General features: G+C 33.7%; 1 protein-coding gene across 1 annotated transcript in view; it reads left to right on the top strand.

The window, feature by feature from the left end:
- The window catches only part of LOC111053522, a 167,126-nt gene extending 151,785 nt beyond the window's left edge, over positions 1-15,341 (top strand). Inside the window, exons 26-31 of the mRNA XM_039431992.1 lie at positions 844-973; positions 1,729-1,888; positions 4,987-5,220; positions 9,574-9,701; positions 11,450-11,663; positions 13,793-15,341. Coding sequence (XP_039287926.1) covers positions 844-973; positions 1,729-1,888; positions 4,987-5,220; positions 9,574-9,701; positions 11,450-11,663; positions 13,793-13,876 — 950 coding nt within the window. The 3' untranslated portion in view covers positions 13,877-15,341. The remainder of the gene's footprint in view (positions 1-843; positions 974-1,728; positions 1,889-4,986; positions 5,221-9,573; positions 9,702-11,449; positions 11,664-13,792) is intronic.
- The last annotated feature ends 6,521 nt before the right edge of the window (positions 15,342-21,862 follow it).

Genomic DNA, 21,862 nt, shown 5'->3' with positions numbered 1-21,862 from the left:
TTTACAGTGTCAAAAACATAATTGGCATGGTTGTGGAGCTAGAAATGGATAGTAGAAAATGTTTTGTCTGATGATAGACAAGGATAGTAACACCAAACTTAATTAATACTGTCATTATAACGTGGACCTCACTATATAGTACGAACATATTTTATTAAAATGTATCTATATTATAGTACATATGACAATAATGTATTCTAGGTGTATTGTACTGAACGCAGTTATTGATATAAATAGAAATTGAAATATCAGATTGGGTTACTGTATTTTTCAAAATGGAATAGATTTCCCTAGAATATCTATATTCTGAGAAATCAAATACCTACGTCATTCGATGAAAAATATTTTGGAGCATGTAGTCTATCCTAAAAATTTCATCAATTACTTACTCCAATTCTGGAGTTACTCATCTCAAAAATTTCAACTTTAAGCACTCACATAACTAGAATTGAGAAGATAAAAAATACTTGTCAGATGAAAATTTCATAGAACCAACTTCATAGTAACCGAAAATAAATACTTTCAGAAATTTTAGAAATACGCCCTACGTACATAAAAAAATTTAACAACCGCCAGCCTCTGGACCGACCCTTGCGGGGTGGCCCGCTTCCTGGGCCTTGAGACGGAGGAAGAGTGAAACAACGGGGTCCTGAGTTGCTACTGCAACAACTTTCAGAAATTTCATCAGTAGAAAGTTTTTAAAAGCCCGTTAGTGACTATACAATTGAAAGGATAGATCATCAGCATATTTTGAAAATAAAATGAAAAAGTCCATTTACAAAAGATCATTGCCGTTTACATCGATTTTGAAACTACAGACGTTGACACCGTGATTGGTTCCAGATGTTCAATCAGGGTATGTGACCCAGTCAATCAGGGGATGGACTGTAAAAGCTGGTACGTTTGTTGCCGAGAAAATGTCTTTTTTTGAACGCCTTGGTGAAGACACGAAAGGAGCCTCGTTTTTCGATAGGTAAGCTTCCACAATATATTGGAATACTATAAATAAAACCTGAAGGTACTACTATATAGTTATTATAGGTACTCATAAAAATGTATTTCTTCAGTTAAGTTATATTTATAGATAATGTAGGCCTAGTCTACTGATGTATCTGTTATTGAATTCTACACAATTAATTTCTTATTTTTTATATTTATTTGATATTATTTATGTAATAATAATCTATTGTAGTCATCTTTATTAAATAGCTTTCAACGTGACAAAACCGCTGTTACCTTTTCTACGATACTATGTAAATTACTGGATGCATTCCCCATACGGTAATATTAACAGTGTTTAAAAATATACCTGCAGATGTATTTTTTCTTCTGTGAATAAATATTTATTCCATTTGATTTGATTAAAAGTGTATTGTATTTGCAGGTACGGTATCTGAAAGCAACGTTCACAATATTATCATAGATGCTTGATTGGGAAAACGATATTTGTCCTCCAATATTTTTAAAAACAGTTTAATATAAATATATATAGCAGAAGACACTTTACAGTTTGTAATATAAATTAAAACAGGAGACACGATATAAATAGATTGAAAACACTTAAAAACTTACATTAGAAATGGGGGAAATTTTCGGAGACTGTGTCTCCTTTCTCAACCGAGAAGACTGCCTATATTTTAAGTGTTTTCAATCTATTTATTATATCGTGTCTCCTGTTTTAATTATATATATATATATATATATATATTGTTTATGTTTAATTTGCAGATATCTTCGAGCAATGCCGGAGCACATGAGTGAGGAGTTGGCGGCCACCTCGACGACAGTGGCGGGGGAAGACGAGTGTGAGACCTCGGGAGGGACGTCCGGGGAGGAGGTATGGGGAACTCCAACCAGTGGCGATTCGGAACTCGCTTCTCCAATAGAGGTACCTGTTGTTGGGCTCAGACAATGAATCCTGAAAATTCCAATTGCGATCATTTCATAAATTATACCAATGAACCCAAAAGTTTCCTCCTCTTTCTTGTGTAAATCATATATTATATGTTGTGATATTGATCCAAATCTGGGGAAAATGTGGATATAGGCCTAAACTTCAGGATGACAATAAATCAGACTCTTCAATGTTTATTGTTTTCATTACGAACTTTTTGTTAATCACCTTTGAACACTTAAATTACGACATAGCAGTCTGATTGCTATCATATATAATTGCTATCGAATCAAACTCTATGGTCATAATTCAAGAGTTCAAAAATCAAAGAGTTCATAGGTATATCAATATACTCCACAATAAAATAAGTGCTGTATAAATCTTAAGTATCATGAATTTCAAGCTCTTTTGTACAATTGATAACTTTATTCTTATAAATATTATGTGACTGTATATATAGCCTATGATTCTGTACAAGGAACCACTAAATTTGAATTCAAATTCTTATTTGATTTATTCAATTATGAAATAAATCAAATAAAAAAGCAACCCTACGGTAATTGCTTTATAATCTGTTTATTAATACCATTGTCTCATTCTTCTTTTTATACGGTACGATATGCGTTACCAATATTGTACTTTATTCAAGAATTGGTGAATTCAAATAAATTAATTCATAATTAACGGAATAGCGATGAATCAAATGAAGAATTAGAAGTTATCAAAAAATCAAACCACGTAATATTCTAATCATCCTAATTTGTTGGGCCACACGAATATATTATAAGGGCTGGAGTTTGTTTCCTCTTCTTGCTGATAATATGTTGTGAATGTTAGATTGTGAATACATGAGTGATGCGTAATCAATTATTGGAAATAACTAGAACCCTTGTGAGTTAATATTTGAAATTGAACAAGACTATAGTCTTATCATTATTAAGTAATTCACATCTGACTTGAAAAAATCTGGTGAGGCGCACTCACACAACTTTCCTTACCGTTATGAAAATTGATCACCCGACGCTAGTGTTGCCGCGCATCACAAGTCTTCTATTCAAAGATCTGAGTCAGCTGGTGACACACGAAGTCTGATATCTCTTCATAGTGAATGATCAAATAATAGAATCAACATTTGCCAATAGTTTGCAATTGAACAATCATATTTTCTAGAGTTTCGAGCTTATTCTCAATTTTAGGTGAAGATGTTACTGAACATAAATTGTAGAGATTTTCATGCTGAATCTTCACCACTCGATATTTTTTGTTTAAAATGTATCTGAAGCCTGATAATTGGGAACCTAAAATCAAAGTTTGCATAGATAGGGCGGAGCTCTTAAAATTTTTACAGATTTGGGACTTGTGGCAGTTGATAGAGCGTATCAATAACTATATTCTGGGTATGAATTTGATCAAAATCGTTGGAGCCATTCTCGAGAAAATCGCGGAAACCCCTGTTTTTGACAACATTTTCGCCATCTTGAATTGCATTTGATCGAAATTGTTCGTGTCGGATCCTTATAGTGTAAGGACCTTAAGTTTCAAATTTCAAGTCATTCCATTAATTGCAAGATGAGATATCGTGTACACAGACGCACATACACTCATACAAACACACACACATATACAGACCAATACCCAAAAACCACTTTTTTGGACTCAGGGGACCTTGAAACGTATATAAATTTAGAAATTGGGGTACCGGTACTTACCTTAATTTTTTTCGGAAAGCAATGCTTTCCTTACCTATGGTAATAGGGCAAGGAAAGTAAAATTACTTTATTACATGAATAATGTCGAAACTAGTCGTGTTTAATTAAAAAAATTTACAAGGTTTCTAGTTATTCTCTGCTTCAATTGAACATTCAAGTTCCATCAAATATTGTTCATCCACAGATCCATACAATCAAATTCAATTGTTGTAACACATTCTTTCAATGATATTCAACGATTAATATACCTGTTTTTTCATTCCCAATCAGTCTATAACTACGGGATGTATTCATATCATTGATAAATAAATAAAAAATGAATAGTCATTATTTAGAATTAAAACCACTTTTGAAGTGGAAATAATTACTTTTTAGCATTGACGACGTTTCGACCTGTTGAAATGCAATTAACAAAATAAAAATCTGATGTACTCAAGCAGAGGTTCATTACAAAAAAAAAAAAATAATAAGAACAGCCTCATGAATACACTAAGCTAAATATCTTTTCAGAAAATGGTCTGCATGGGCAAATACCTGTGCGCAAACCAGAGTTGAATACTCAGATTTTTATAGAGAGTAAAGCTGCGTTCAAACCAAAGTTATCAACAAAATGTTGATAACTTAATCCTTATAGATTCTATTCGATTGAACATAACTTATCATACACATGATGAACATATGTGTTTGTCAAGTTCCGTTCAATCTAATAAAATCTAAAAGGATCAAGTTATTAAATTTTGTTAATAACTTTGGTGTAAAACCAGCTTCAAGAAACATTAACTTTGATGCATTCAGAAGCTTATTGACTATTATTACAACATCAGTGAATTATTGGGCAGCTCAAAAATAAGATGAAGATGACCAACAACAGGTCAAAACTTGGCCACTGCTAATAGTATATTACGCTACAAGCACAGAAAGTTAGTGTTTACGGTATGAGGATAGTTTCCCTCATATGTTATCCGAATACCGTAAACACCTTTCTGAGAGAGTCGCGTACGATATTTTTCGCCTGGCTTGGAATGTCTATTCGAAAATCCGATACATCAGCTCCCAATGCTAAAGACCATTTCTCTTTCACCTTTCTTAGTTCCATGTTAGCGGCCAGAAAGGGTACTCTCTACGGCCTTAGCCGGAAAGAACCCTGTTTCTTACGTCAGACGAGAGTCGTCTGCAAACAATGTCTCCCAGATCTATTACGTAGGGACTGGAAAACAGCTGCTTTCTGTGCAGTGTGGCGAAGAAAGTGTTTCCACTTCAAAAGTGCTTTTGATGCAAAGTTTCAATTGTTATCAAATCTAGTGAATTTAGTGGAAGAGAATGGATTCAAAACACTGCAATATTTGGCATATCCAAAATTGTATATATTCTGTAATTTTGTAGATTCAAAGCCCGGATAGCGCCATAGGCACGGCACAAGACGACGCTCGCGAACAGCTGATGATGGAGGAGTTGCTGGGCAGTGTGGTGTCCTCCATCATGGCGCCTGGCTCCTGCCTGCCACGAGCATTCCCCCAGAGGAGGCGACTCGAGCCTCTGCCCGAGGATGAGGAGAACTCCTCGGAGAGCACCTCGCCGGACGTCAGTGAATGCACCAGGAGTCACAGTACTGATCAGGTAGAGTTTAAACTTAGGAACCTTCGCAGTTTATTTCAACCTCATTTCATATCACAATATGAATTGATGGTATTAGGGCCCTATAGAGTTTGAACTCTATGTCATGTAGCAACCTTTACAGTATACTCCTAAGATTCAATTCAATTCAATTTATTTCCATCAAAAAAAAAAAAAAAACATCAATAAGACATTTACATCTCAATTCAATAACAAATATTTTCAGGAAATAAATATTCCCCCACATAGACTATTGGTCCGTGTGTGGGGGAAGAATTCCTATCTATAATAACTGTAAAATGAAAAATTCTGCAGAATTCTACCTTAATATTATTCTCACTTAACTATTACAATATTGGAAATATGTTATATAAAGAAAAATAAATATAAATTATTAATAATTTTTTTTAATAAACAGAGCATGTTGTCGTGGGTTTATTTTATTAAAGACTTAGTATTATGTTGGAGTACCTATCTCCTAAAGTTTTCAAATTACTTATTATTTCTTTTATTAAAGACTTAGTATTATGTTGGAGTACCTATCTCCTAAAGTTTTTAAATTACTTATTATAATGTTCAGAGTGCTGCATCACAGTACCAGAGTTAACAGAGTTTGAATCAGAATCTACATATAGGGCGAGTTTATGAGGGCTTCTGATGCCTCCCGACCAATACCATTTGATATCACGATAAAAAGTTGAGAATTGATGGTATTAGAACCCTATAAAGTTTAAGGCTGGACAAAGGCTAAAAATAAACTTTCTACTGGTGATATTTTTCAAAGTTTTCCGATTTGTATATCATCAAGCTATCAATTAAAAAAGTTTTCTCAGGAAAACATTTTTTTCCGATCATTACTTTTTGAGATATGAGCGCCTAAAGTTTAAATTTTCGGGACAGAACATTTTAAATTCGGTAAGAGATAAATCTATGAGATTTAGAGGATTGATTCTTCATGGTATTGTTGATCTAGTAAAACAGACATTTTCTGAGAATACCAATTTTTGATGAAGTTATCCAATTTACTAATAATGACCAAAAATAACTTTTTGTTGAGTTATTTTTGGTAAATTGAATAACTTCATTTAAAATTGATATTTTCAGAATTTTTTTGTTTTAATAGATCAACAATACCATGAAGAATCAATCCTCCAAATCTCATGGATTTATCTCTAACCGAATTTGAAATGTTCTGTCCCAAAAATTTAAACTTCAGGCGCTCATATCTCGAAAAGTAATGATCAGAAAAAAATGTTTTCCTGAGAAAACTTTTTTAATTGATAGCTTGATGATATACAAATCGGAAAACTTTGGAAAATATCATCAATAGAACGTTTTTTTTTAGCCTTTGCACAGCCTTAAACTACTCACTTCTGAACCTTGGCAGTATACTCCTCAGATTCATCCCATATCACAATAGGTGCAGATGGTATTAGGACTGACCCTATAAAGTTTAAAATTCACACAAGTTGACCTTGACAGTACATATTTCATGATAGGCTATCCATTCTATATCACAGCAAAAACTGATTGTATTAAGGCCCTATTACACAGTCATTATATTTCTATAAAAAATATTTGATTCATTATTCTCTATGTTCACTGAGTACTGATCAGGTATAGTTTAAACTTATTACATGGGAACCTTCACCTCCTGAGATTCATTCAAAATAAGAATCACTAATGGTATAAGGATCCTAAATATACACAGTCATCATATTTCTATAACCAATAAAATATTATTAGGGCTACTTAAATTGTTTAATTATTATAGGAATAACTAGTACTCCTTTTAATTTTTTTACATGAACACTACCTACTAGTTTCAACATTCATCACATTTTCAAGTTTCCTTTTTCCTATAAAACGATTTGATTTATTAGTCTCTACGCTTTTGTTGACTTAGGGTTTATCATCATTATCAAGGCAAGGTCTTGATTTTATTCGATCACATTACAATATTGGAATGAAAAAACAGGTAACCAGCCCAAAATTTCTTCTTTTCCTGAATTTGGTTCATAATAATAAATATGATCAAGTAATATATTTAGATAGAATAACACATAACATTTTTAAAAAAAGAGTGAAATCCTTAAGGTGTGTGTCTTTTTCGAACACTCTGTAGACTGCAGTCCTACTAACCACATACTATTGGTACGGTACAGTCTATTCTTGTTGACAACCTGATTCTGGACTCGATCAAATGAATGGTAATCATTTTTTGAATACTCACCACCTCCTCATTCATACATGAATTTGTGCTGAATCTGTTTTATTTAGTACAGTAGAACTTCAATTTAGATACCGTGGTTAGATTATTCTACAACATTATTATAAGTTGAGTGATTGATTTCCAATATGTAGCAGAAAATAAAACCATTGTAGTAATGCAAAACCCAGACTCAATTTATAGATTTGTGCCACAAGCTATGAAGTAGCCTAGCGGTTGCGACATTCTGTTATGAGGCATATCGTGGGCGTACAAGGAAAATACACTAAGTCCAAATTTTAGTGAAATTGAGATTTTTGTGCCACTAACTCCAAGTCGTTTTTAACAGTGACTAGAAAAACACATCAAGTCCAGTATTTAGCCCACATTTTCTTAATATCAACTTTTAATATTCACTAACTCCACATATTATGTTATAAAGTAGAAGTAGCGACACTTGCAGCAAGGAAAATATTATGTTGAACCCTTTTCCTAAAAATCACCTGTCATCTTGTTCAATCGAGAAGAAACCCATTACGTATCAAGTTAAGGAATCACAGTTAAAGAAGAAGCTTACTTTGCTCTATTATAGCACGATAACGATCACGATCGATTGAGTAAACGTCAACCTGATGTTCTCAGGGAAAACTACCACGTCTGGCGTTAAAACTAGATGTTTTCACAGCGTCTGACATCATTTTTTACGATAATTTTTGAGAAAAAATTGCTAAGTTGTGATGTGTGTTGGGCCCTGTTGGCAGGCGCTGACATTTTCGTCTAGTCGCAGTTCTACCGTGTGTTACACCAAGAGTGAGAAGGAACGAATTAAAGTGATATGCAAGGTTTTTGATCTGCAGGGAACAAATCGTATCACATTCCAGCACACTTAGCTCTGTGAACCCAAGGTATCAACATTTTCTCCTACATCCGGTTCTATTAATTTATAGTTTGGTGTCTTTTTTCCAACAGTTTTTCAAAGTCAAAATTTAATTTTTTCAGTCTGATCAAACAATTTTTAGTTGGCTTCTTCGTTTGAACTAACTTTCGGGGGGATTTACTCTATATAGTAATTGTCCTAACTCTCAAAATCTTTCAGTATTCCAAAAAGTTTTGTATAATCGAAAGATTTCAATTAGCTTTTATGTTAGTGAATGTTTAAATGTAAAATATGAGAAACAATATTTATATCACTCCACAAATGTTTAGTCTGGTAAACAACTTTTTAGTTAGTTTCTTCGTGTGAATTATCTACATAACTTTCTGGGGGATTGTGCTCTTGAAATTGTCCTCACTCTCGAAATCTTCTAGTATTCCATGTTTTATATCGAAAATTTTTCAATTAGCTTCTCCGTGAGTTAATACCTTTCGGGGGAGATAGGAGACAGTGCTCTAGTAATAACTGTCCCGTCTCTTTATCTCAAAAAAATGATGCTGTAATTTGTATAATAATTATTAGAATTCCGAGCACCATAAAACTAAAATTCAAGTGACTCTACCACAGTTGAAAGTACTCTATAATACTAGGTACCAATTTCAGATATCATGCAGAATCTATGGTACCTTTCCAATGCATGTCAAAATATTGAATTTCAGAATATTTTACAGATAGTATTTTCTACTTCTATCTCCCTTGAAATATTTTTTATAATGGAGGTTAATTGGAGTGAGAAGAGCTGAATAACCGTTCAATAAAGTGATGAGAATTCGTTCGTTCAATAATTCAACCCAAAATGCATGCTCCTATTCTTGTAAAATATCTAAAACCTGCCAACAGAGTTCAATATGCCTATTATGAGATTTTTAATAGAAATGTTATTATAAAGTAGCTATCATCATCACAATCATTATAATCATCATCCATGCTCACTCATTTATAGGATTATATTCAATATTTGAATACATGATATCAATTACTTAGTGATGACTTCATTATAATATACATAGCCTACATATTATATATTTAAATGTATCAAACACCGTTGATGTAATAATCAGTTCTTCATGAATTGAAACTAATTATCTTCATCATCATAATCATTCTAAATTCAATTATCCTTACATTCATCACTTTTACATGCCAGTCTGAAGCAGGATATTTTTATATAAATTTAATGAATGATTGATTGATAAATTCACTTAATTTGCAGGGAAATCGTTCAGACAGTTGTGTGATTAGGATGAGGACCACTTCAAATACTAAAAATGGTTTTTTCAACAAACTTCGTCTCCGTAGAAGTCATTCTGCTGATTCCAGACATTCTAAAAGCAATAGAATGTGAGTAGAAAACACTTTTTCTGTCACCGGTACATAATATTTTTAGAAAAGTATCACAGCATTTCATAAATAAATTGGAATAGTTTAATTCATAGACTAATAAAGGAAGAGTAGTACATAATTATGTACACTGAACTGAATACACGGACTCAAATAATAATTTATGCTCAGTTTTTGAACTATTATGACGACACTACAGACTAATATTAGACTGTAGACTGACTAATTTTAGACTGACGATACTACAGTCTAATATAAGACTGACGACACTACATTCTAATAAACTAATAGTCTAATATTAGACTGACGACACTACATTCTAATAAACTAATAGTCTAATATGAGACTGTAGTGTCGTCATAACAGTTCAAAAGCGGATTATTAACTCGCACTTCATCATGGATAGCACAATATATAAGAAATTATTTGCTATTTATTAAAGATTTCAAATCAACACACTTTCGTTCGAGTCTGTCTATCTGTGAAGTAAGAATTTTGTAAATCAATTTTCGACCACTTTGACCGACTAGCTTTACAGATTAAAAAATTCCAGGATAGGTCAGAACCCAATGACAACACATTATTTCATAATTTTCATCATAATCAAACCTAATTTTTATTTGATTTAAGGGTGTGATCACATTGAATGCATGTAACCTAGCTACATTTGGACTGTTGTATAAATTGGAATAATAATTGGAACCGTTTTGGCCGTTTTGGGTGGTACTTTCCTGTAAGTTGTGTAATTCTGAATGATTAAATAAATAAATGCGCAAGTGCACGTCAGATCATGCATGAGCCGAATAACAAAATCTGGAAATTGCCATTGAAACACGTTGTGACTTGCATGTAGCTGATACCTTTGACTATGGACAGAATTCTGTCAATAGTCAAAGTTGATACTGAACACAACCAGCAAGTGCACACGTTCAGTGTGAATGTTCCTATTGCTCATCCCAATTTTTTTCTCTTCTGCGCGTTTGGTCATGCATAACCAAGCGTCCACTTGTACAAGTACACATGTAATGTGCTAAAACCCTGATTAAAACTCCCATGAATAAACTAATTGTATTGATGCATAATAATAATAAAATCGAGTGACTTGGCTGGCTCAGGTCTGGTGTCAGAGTTATCAGGGCGCAACTGATCAATTTCAGGGCCTCTGACATGACCTAACGACTGCTTTTCAGGCAGCTGGGACCGACAGCTTAACGTGTCCATCCGAAACACGGAAGTGGCCCGAGATAAATATCTATTTATTGATGAATAAATGGAAGTTTATAAATAAAAATAAAAATCTAAGTAACCACATGGGTATCAATGGGATAATGGCATATTATATAGCCGAAACATGTCGTTCTTCTTCTTGAATGAAAAAGAATAAGAAATTGTCAAAAAACCACTGATTTATTGATAATAAGAAAGACCGGTTTCGGTTATTACACCATTGTCAATCTCTGATAAACTGAATTTCTTATTATCTTATTATCAATATACTTTCTTATTATCAATAAATCAGTGATTTTTTGACAAATTCTTAGTCTTTTTCATTCAATATGAATAATTACCACAATATCAACTTCTCAACTACACAAAAAGTTCTTCTTCTTCTTCTTTTCCTTCTTCTTCTGATCATAACTAAATAAATTTAAAAAGGGTACGGTACTTGGATTTTTATTTTTATTTATATTCAGAAATAGCCCTAAAGAAAAAAATACAAATGAAAGTTTGTATAATTCTTGTTTCAGACTGAAATTCCTTCGCACCACGAAGAGCGAAGAACATACCAGCTGTTCAAGCTCCAGCAACCGACTGATGAGACTGTTCAGTCGTGACTCCATTGATGACATCCCCACCACGATGCCCATCAATGCCCAACCCACCCAAAACAATAGTGCCAACTCATCAACTGCTAGTGCCAGTGCTGCCAACTCGTCCAACCAAAACCAACGACAACCACATGTAATTTCAATTTAATAGGATAATACAACAATTTATCTGCCTTCAAATTGATGGCAACATCCTCAACAGACAATAATTTAAAAATTTGACCGAGTCATTGTCAATATTATAACCGTTCCATAATTGAATAGAAACACACATATGATGCCAAATTCTACACAGTTTTATTCGGTACACGACCTTGGTTTCGTTTCTTTGACTGAAAATGTGACCGGTCAACTTAAAATGTGACCGGTGTGGTCACGATACCATGGTCTTGTACCGGAAAAAACTGTGTAGAATTTGAAAACATATGTGTGTTTTTATTCAATTAGACAATAATTTATTAATCATCTATATAAACTGGAACGTATGCACCTGAACGTTAGTGATTATTGACTGATGAGATTTGGTTGATATAGCCTACACTATAGAGAGCATAATAAACCATAGAGCATCAATTTGTTCTATTATAGGGCTACCATTCAAAACTAGTCACTACTCCACTAACACTCATAGGTCAAAAATTAAGACAGTCATTCTATTCTATTTTATTCCATTCTACCACTGTTGATATGAAAATAACATGGAGGATTGAATTAGCCTTTTTATACTTTACTAGCCGTCAGGCTCGCTTCGCTCGCCATATCCGTCTAGCCAGGGGGCCCCCTGGACCCCCGACTGGATCGTCCAAAAATGAGATCAGCGGGCTCGATTCACTCGCCTGCGTTTTTCATTTGAGCATGCTTCATTCCATCAGAAAGTCAAAGTACTGAGAAAACGCAGAAAAGCTGAGAAAACCGTTGGAAAAACGCTTACTTTGAGCGTATCTTTGATGAAATATTAAAGTCACCGCATTACAAAATGTTTAGACCCTATCTAAACCTCTGTCCCAAATTTGAAAATTTTCTGTCTATTACTTGATGAAATAACTGAGAAAACGCAAAAACCGCTAATTTTGGGTGTATCTTTGGCGTTATTTCAAATTATTCCTTCCAACACAACATTAATACACCCCAGCTGAGCTTCTGTAGTAAATTTGAACATTTTATGTTCATTTGTTCTCGATAAAGCTGAGAAAACGCAAAAAAAAACGCTGGAAAAACGCAGATTTTGGGCGTATTTTTGAAGTTATTTCAAATTCCTTCTAACACAACATTATTACACCCTAGCTTAGCTTCTGTACTAAATTTGAACATTTTCTGTTCATTTGTTCTCGATGAAGCTGGGAAAACGCTAAAAAACGCTGGAAAAACGCAGATTTTGGGCATATCTTTGGAATTTTTTTCAAATCCGTTCTCAGTGCGCCTCTAAAGGGCTAACTGAACATACCTATTGAATTTGAAAGTTTTTGGTCCGGTAGATTTCTAGTTCTGCGAGTGAGTGAGTCAGTTAGTCAGCCAGTCAGTGAGTGAGTGCCATTTAGCTTTTATATATATAGATTAATTAACATGACATGTTGTAGCTCACCAGAGTCATAAGTTATTATAAAAAACCCGTGTTTTTCGGATGGACATGTCAAACCGTCGGTCCCGGCTGCCTGAAAAGCAGTCGTTAGGTTATGTCAGAGGCCCAGAAATTGATCAGTTGCTCCTTAAGACACCAGACCTGAGCTAGCCAGGTGACTGGATATTATTATTTTTATCAAATACCTAATTGAGAAGCGAATTGATATAATATTATTATTATTGTTCCATATTGAAAGCTTGGAATGCATATGGAATGCTCGACTTCTCAAAAAAATAAATAAACACTCTGACTTCTATACTCCGTTCAAATTAACTTCGGACTTGGGATGGACATGCGCAGCAGAGAAGGCATACAGCGGCAGGGATACAACGGAAATTTTTAATTTCCAGAGAGTATTAAAGCGCTCATGTTAAACTTAGGAAGTTTCCTCTCTGCAATCACAGACTCGACTGACTCTATTCGACAAATTGACAACTACGCTTCCACCTATGACTCAATCCATCACTGCAATTGGCTGATCTCCCTCCATTTTCCTGCGCCGCAAATTCCTCTAAGTCTGAAGAAGATTTGCACGGAGTATAAGGGACATGACACAACTAGTATAAGGGAATATTATTGACACAACTACCAGATTTGAAAACAGTTATGGGCTGTTCTAATGAAGTTTTCTCATATTTCAGGATAAATCCATGGAAAGAAGGTTCTGGAAACAGTTACGGCGAAGACGCAATTCAGGATCAAAGTCATCAATATCAGCTAATTAGTGTCAAAATGTGGATTCAGTGAGAATTGGAGATTAAAAAGACTTCATTGAACAATTCAATATCAACCAGAATGTGTTTCAACCACATAAATAGATGATATGGTTTATTTTTATAGAATTTACCAAGAGGTTCAATTAGTAAACATTATAATCTGAGACAGTAGTTTATGGAGAAATAATTAATTATCTGATTCAATATTTAATTCCTAATTACTGCTCATATATGTAAAAATAAATTTGAATGCTTCCACCTATCAAGTTTTTTTGATACATATTTTTGAATAGATTTAGCTACAGTGCATTCAATAATCAACCAAACGATTCTATTCAGAGCGAATCCTACATTTCCGATGAAAAAAGGTTACTACAAAACAGTTTAGTTTCCATCGGTTTACATGTACGAATGTACGATTGGAGCGATATTACGATTGGAGTGATGAATTAACTGCATTTTATTACTATTTAGTGTATGTACTAATTGTATTAAAAAACTTCACTTTTGTGAGTAACAGTGATTGTAAGTTATTTTAAGAATTGATCAACTTTACTAACTCATCTGAAGCATACATTTCTGACGTATAATAAATTATACAAGTTCTTTCCTAAGAAATAAATTTGTCGTAGCCTATTCGAAAGGATATGATGATTAGAATAACTGGATAAAAATAATATTTTAGAAATCGATAGAGAGATGTGATGAAGTAACCTAAAATTCGCAATAATAAAAATTGTTCATATTTGCTAAACCATGAAAAGTGCTGTTATTAGAATAATGCAAATTCAGTATTTCATTAAGTTAGTTGTTTCTTGCATGCACTCAAATAATAATACAAAGATAACTTTTAAAAATATTGATAGATTAATTTATTGACGACTAGATTTAGATCAAAAACTATGATAATAATTATTGTTGAATACTTTATAATAATCACTTTAAGCATCTCAGTTAGCTAGATGATATCAACAAATTTGGAAATAATCAGTAAGCATTTGCTTATTAGTAAGTTGTTCAGATAGAAAGAAGAATGTGCAAATGATGATGATAATGAACTACTTGCCTCTGAAAAAAACGAAATATCGTTCTCCATTAGAGGCCTATCATTCCGTAGGATTTTCGGAGTAAGAGGTTCAAATTTGTTTAATCGGATAAGAAGTAATATATTGAGTTTGAACGTGATCAAATCCCCATACCTTGAAAGATATTTTTTGGCAGAGTCTTGTTCAAAACACTAAATTTGTATTCGACTGATTTATACATCTAGTTTGCCATGACAGTATTAATTTCCCAGGAGATTGCATTTTTTATATATTGTTTCAAATATTTTAAAGCCTGATCCCAGTCCCTCATCTAAATATTTTCAATGGAATCATTTTGTTTTATCATTCAAAAAATATCTTAATTAATAATTTTCTAATTTAGACACTTGATAATAGCATAATTGGCCAAAACCGGTCGTGTTTTCAAACCAGTTTTTTGGACTCAGAGGACCTTTAAACGTATAGAAATTTAGAAATTGGGGTACCTTAATTTTTTTCGGAAAGCAATACTTTCCTTACCTATGGTAATAGGGCAAGGAAAGTAAAAGAAAAAATAAAAAGGGTTCTGATAATTCTATGGAAAAAAATATTTTCTAGATTTGAGGATTGAAAATATTTTACAAAATTTTGAGTGAAATGCTTACTGATCATTTTGTACTCATGACCTAAAATTTTGAGGATTGTTGCACTACTCAAATATATTCAAAGATTAAGTAGATAGGTTTATGAAATTGAAACTCAATTCACAGATTCCTGAAGAATCAGGACCTATTTCTTAATGAAGAATATTTTATATTATTGGTATCGATAGGCCTACTTTTATATATTAGCACTTGATAATTTATTTTGTCTACATTGTTGATGAGAATTAATATTGAAATTTGTACTTTTTGTGACTTTTATCGATAACGGAGGGTTACAACTCTTCAAGCGGACTATGAAACTATAATTATTATGGTAAGATAATGTTTGTAGCTTCTACTTGTCTTGGGACAAGAAAAGTTCCAAGAGTCTTGAGCATTTTAAATTATCTACGAATTTAACAAATTATAATTATAATATTGGAAAATTGAAACTGAAACTTGAAAATATGAATATTTTTAGGCCTTTAAAAAGATCTGGTCGTGATAATGTGATTGTTGAAATAGAATTCGTTTACATCATGAACAAGATAGTTTTTTTATTTATCAAACCTCATCTTTGATTATTGGTGGGATAAAATTGAATTGGTTTTCAGGGATTGCAAAACATTTTTATGTAATCCATAAATTAAATGGATTCAGTTACCGAATTATCTAGTGGTTAGAACTATCCAATTGATTAGGATAACTAGCTAAATGAGTTCAGATACTGTTTTTCGGTGAGATATAGTGATATTTTATCCATACTAAAACATCAAAATATTGTCTTAATATGTATAATAATATTGTGGATACTACAATTGAGACTGTTCGGTACACTTTTTTTATTATTTAAATTGGATAATCTTTTTCAATATAATTGTTAAGATCATTATAAGAGTGAGATAAAGTGGCAACTGAAATTTCCAAGTGGTCTAATAAGCGAGTTATGGGTTGTTGAAGTGTTAACTTTCCAGATTTCGTTTTCTTTCCAGATCATAAACGGTTTCGACTATATTATTAGAACTTCTCTTACTAAAAACTCTCCAAACTAAAACATTTTATTCCCCATATCGTTCATAAATAAAAAAGTAGCATTTTTGTTAATTCGATAACCTGTTTATTTTGGCATGAATCGCGAAAAACCGCATATTAGAACAAAGTCAATGATATACTGAATGTATTAAAAAACCTGCAATGGAAATTTCGAAACCGTTTATGATCTGAAAAGAAAACTGAGTTTAGCACTTCAACATCCCATAACTCGCTTATTAAACCACTTGAAAATTTCAGTTGCCACTTTTTCTCACTCTTATAATGAATGATCTTAACAATTATATTGAAAAAGATTATCCAATTTAAATAAAAATAAAAAGGTGTACTGAGCAGCCTTAATTCATGATATATCAAGAATTCCAGTGTTTCATTATAGCTAGAAGAGGTTGATTCTCATTCAACTATGTAGCATCCACTACAATTTCACCAACTAAAAAATTGATGATAAGATTCAAATTATTCCTAATTTATGATTGAATTTGAAATGTCAGGTATTTTGAAACAGAATAAATGTTATCAAGTAGATTACCCTTTAGACGAGTACTTGAAACTCTTATTGTGCTTCGATAATTTCAGTAACCCTTTAGAAGAAAGTGAGTATAAATTAATTGAATAAAAACAAACATATTTTGTCAAATTCTATACATTTTTATTCGGTACACGACCATGGTTTCGTGACCACACCGGTCACATTTTCAAGTTGACTGGAAACTGAAAGTTGACTGGAAACTGAAGTTGACTGTAGTACCACACCGGTCACATTTTAAAGTTGACTGGAAACTGAAGTTGACTACAGTCAACTTCAGTTTCCAGTCAACTTTCTGTTTTCAGTCAACTTTAGTTTCCAGTCAACTTGAAAATGTGACCGGTGTGGTACTACAGTCAACTTCAGTTTCCAGTCAACTTTCAGTTTCCAGTCAACTTGAAAATGTGACCGGTGTGGTACTACAGTCAACTTCAGTTTCCAGTCAACTTTCAGTTTCCAGTTAACTTGAAAATGTGACCGGTGTGGTACTACAGTCAACTTCAGTTTCCAGTCAACTTCAGTTCCAGTTAACTTGAAAATGTGACCGGTGTGGTACTACAGTCAACTTCAGTTTCCAGTCAACTTTTAGTTTCCAGTCAACTTGAAAATGTGACCGGTGTGGTACTACAGTCAACTTCAGTTTCCAGTCAACTTTCAGTTTCCAGTCAACTTGAAAATGTGACCGGTGTGGTCACGAAACCATGGTCGTGTACCGAATAAAAATGTATAGAATTTGACAACATATGTGTGTTTTTATTCAATTATGGAACGGTTCTACAATATTGACAATGACTCAGTCGAGTATAAATTAATAATTTGTAGCTTTCCTCAATTTTCCAACATTTTTTGTCAGCTAAAAAATGTGGGTGTTGTGAAGATAAAATAATAATTGGTTTATTGAGGACTTGTAGGTAACCCGTGCTTCGCAAGGGTGTAATTAAAAACTTGACAAAGTGAAAACTTGAACTTGTAAAATCTTGAAGAATTTAAAATAGGCCTATAACCATCCTCGGTTAATTGAGACTCTACAACCAAAATTTCAACATAATCAGTTCAGACGTGATGATGCGTCATTCGTGAATTTCCAATCCCGTACTTGTATAAGCCAATTCTTTCCTTTATTATGATATGAATATTGGATGTTGATGAATATTTCAATGTTAACATGGAGTCTATCTAGATTTTTAGGTAATTGCTATTGTGGTATGATCTCTAATATAGTTTGTAATATTGACGTGGCCGATACAAATTGTCACGTGTTTGATGTGTTTTGTCTGTTTTTTGTCTGTGTTTTTTGTTTTTTAAATTGATGTGTTTGTCTGTGGCAATAAATTGATTTGATTGATTGAATATAGATGAAGAACAGACAGGGCTACGTTACAAATGAAATCAATCAAAGTTCGTATTAACATTCACCAAAAATGCTTTTATTGTGTACAATGTTAGATTCAATGTGTGTACCTTATTGTGGCACGAATGCTTTTTCTACCCTGAAACCTATTTTCAAAAAATCGTATTTGATGGTTTCATCCAATAAAATAATCCATGATATAATAAAGGAAAAAATTGGCTCATACACGTACGGGATAGGAGATTCACGAATGAATCACATCTGAACTACTGGACTGATTAATTTGAAATTCTCCATATAGATTCTCAATATACCGAGGATGGTTATAAGCCTATTCTCAATTCTAAAATATTTCAGTAGGTCAAGTTTTCAATTCGTCATGCTTCCAGTTTGTTATACTTTTTTCTTGAGAGTGGTCATAGATAAAATAGTTTATTCAACAGTTTTATCTTCTACTAGATGGCCCGGCAAACTTCGTACCGTCAAATAGTTTAATGCCTCTCAAGACAAACTTAAGCTGGATGCACACCTGAGGAGGTGCGATGCGACATTCTATTTATATAGATACTTTTCCAACTGTAAAATACATTATTTACTAAAAATCCTGAACACCGAAGACAGCACAATATTATTCGAGACAAAGCAATGTCTTTAGAGCATGTAAGTCTCCTGAAGCCGCACTGCTGGATGGTTACACACAGAACAGTCATATTGATTTCAGTCGGGGTGTTTAGAATAAAATACATGGGCGGTTATTGAGCAGCACACACTCTTGTCAACTATCTACCAACGGCTGTTGTATGACGCAATGATTATAACAGCTGATTTTTTTACTTTCCTTGCCCTATGGTAAGGTAAGGAAAGTATTGCTTTCCGAAAAAAATTAAGGTACCTAAATTTCTATACGTTTCAAGGTCCCCCGAGTCCGAAAAACTGGTTTCTGGGTATTGGTCTGTATGTGTGTGTGTGTGTGTGTGTGTGTGTGTGTGTGTGTGTGTATGAGTGTATGTGCGTCTGTGTACACGATATCTCATCTCCCAATTAACGGAATGAATTGAAATTTGGAACTTACGGTCCTTTCACTATAAGGATCCGACACGAACAATCTCGATCAAATGCAATTCAAGATGGCGGCTAAAATGGCGAAAATGATGTCAAAAACAGGGTTTTTCGTGATTTTCTCGGAAACGGCTCCAACGATTTTGATCAAATTCATACCTAAAATAGTCATCGATAAGCTCTATCAACTGCCACAATTCCCATATCTGTAAAAATTTCAGGAGCTCCGCCCCATCAATGCAGATAGATTCCCAATTATCAGGCTTCAGATACAATTGGAACAAAAAAAATCAAGTGGAGTAGATTGAGCATGAAAATTTCTACAATTAATGTTCAGTAATATTTTCACCTAAAATTGAAAATAAGCTTTAAATTCGAGAAAATGTGATTATTCAATTGCAAATTATTGTTGATTCTATTGAATCATTCACTATGAAGAGATAGCAGACCTCATGTGTGTCTCCAGCGTTATTGCCCTGTCACCAGCTGGCTCAAATCTTTGAATAGTAGACTTGAGATGCGCGGGAACACTAGCGTCAGGTGATCAATTTTCATAACGGTAAGGAAAGTTGTGTGAGTGCGCCACACCAGATTTTTTTTTCTGTGTGTGGCCAGCTCACAAATCTTTTCCCATAAGGATTACATGTAAACTTTGAAGGACCATAGGAAAGAGTCCTGGAGTCGGATTATAAATTTGATAGGCCATAAACCTGGTCCTGAACATAACGAACACAACTGAAAAAAATCATCAATTCGGTGCACACATAAAAAAGTTATTGAATGTCAAAATTTGAGGCTCGATTTTTATTTATATAGATTAGACCCTTGCGGAGCATGGGTTACCTGCTAGTATAAAAATAAATCTATTTATATAGATACTTTTCCAACTGTAAAATACATTATTTACTAAAAATCCTGAACACCGAAGACAGCACAATATTATTCGAGACAAAGCAATGTCTTTAGAGCATGTAAGTCTCCTGAAGCCGCACTGCTGGATGGTTACACACAGAACAGTCATATTGATTTCAGTCGGGGTGTTTAGAATAAAATACATGGGCGGTTATTGAGCAGCACACACTCTTGTCAACTATCTACCAACGGCTGTTGTATGACGCAATGATTATAACAGCTGATTTTTTTACTTTCCTTGCCCTATGGTAAGGTAAGGAAAGTATTGCTTTCCGAAAAAAATTAAGGTACCTAAATTTCTATACGTTTCAAGGTCCCCCGAGTCCGAAAAACTGGTTTCTGGGTATTGGTCTGTATGTGTGTGTGTGTGTGTGTGTGTGTGTGTGTGTGTGTGTGTGTATGAGTGTATGTGCGTCTGTGTACACGATATCTCATCTCCCAATTAACGGAATGAATTGAAATTTGGAACTTACGGTCCTTTCACTATAAGGATCCGACACGAACAATCTCGATCAAATGCAATTCAAGATGGCGGCTAAAATGGCGAAAATGATGTCAAAAACAGGGTTTTTCGTGATTTTCTCGGAAACGGCTCCAACGATTTTGATCAAATTCATACCTAAAATAGTCATCGATAAGCTCTATCAACTGCCACAATTCCCATATCTGTAAAAATTTCAGGAGCTCCGCCCCATCAATGCAGATAGATTCCCAATTATCAGGCTTCAGATACAATTGGAACAAAAAAAATCAAGTGGAGTAGATTGAGCATGAAAATTTCTACAATTAATGTTCAGTAATATTTTCACCTAAAATTGAAAATAAGCTTTAAATTCGAGAAAATGTGATTATTCAATTGCAAATTATTGTTGATTCTATTGAATCATTCACTATGAAGAGATAGCAGACCTCATGTGTGTCTCCAGCGTTATTGCCCTGTCACCAGCTGGCTCAAATCTTTGAATAGTAGACTTGAGATGCGCGGGAACACTAGCGTCAGGTGATCAATTTTCATAACGGTAAGGAAAGTTGTGTGAGTGCGCCACACCAGATTTTTTTTTCTGTGTGTGGCCAGCTCACAAATCTTTTCCCATAAGGATTACATGTAAACTTTGAAGGACCATAGGAAAGAGTCCTGGAGTCGGATTATAAATTTGATAGGCCATAAACCTGGTCCTGAACATAACGAACACAACTGAAAAAAATCATCAAATTCGGTGCACACATAAAAAAGTTATTGAATGTCAAAATTTGAGGCTCGATTTTTATTTATATAGATTAGACCCTTGCGGAGCATGGGTTACCTGCTAGTATAAAAATAAATCTATATATATATAAGCGAAATGGCACTCACTCACTGACTGACTGACTGGCTGACTGACTCACTCACTCCCATAACTAAAAATCTTCCGGACCAAAAACGTT

Source organism: Nilaparvata lugens, chromosome 7, assembly GCF_014356525.2.
Source record: "Nilaparvata lugens isolate BPH chromosome 7, ASM1435652v1, whole genome shotgun sequence".
NCBI classification, from domain to species: domain Eukaryota; kingdom Metazoa; phylum Arthropoda; class Insecta; order Hemiptera; family Delphacidae; genus Nilaparvata; species Nilaparvata lugens.
This window is presented reverse-complemented; position numbering and strand designations above follow the sequence as displayed.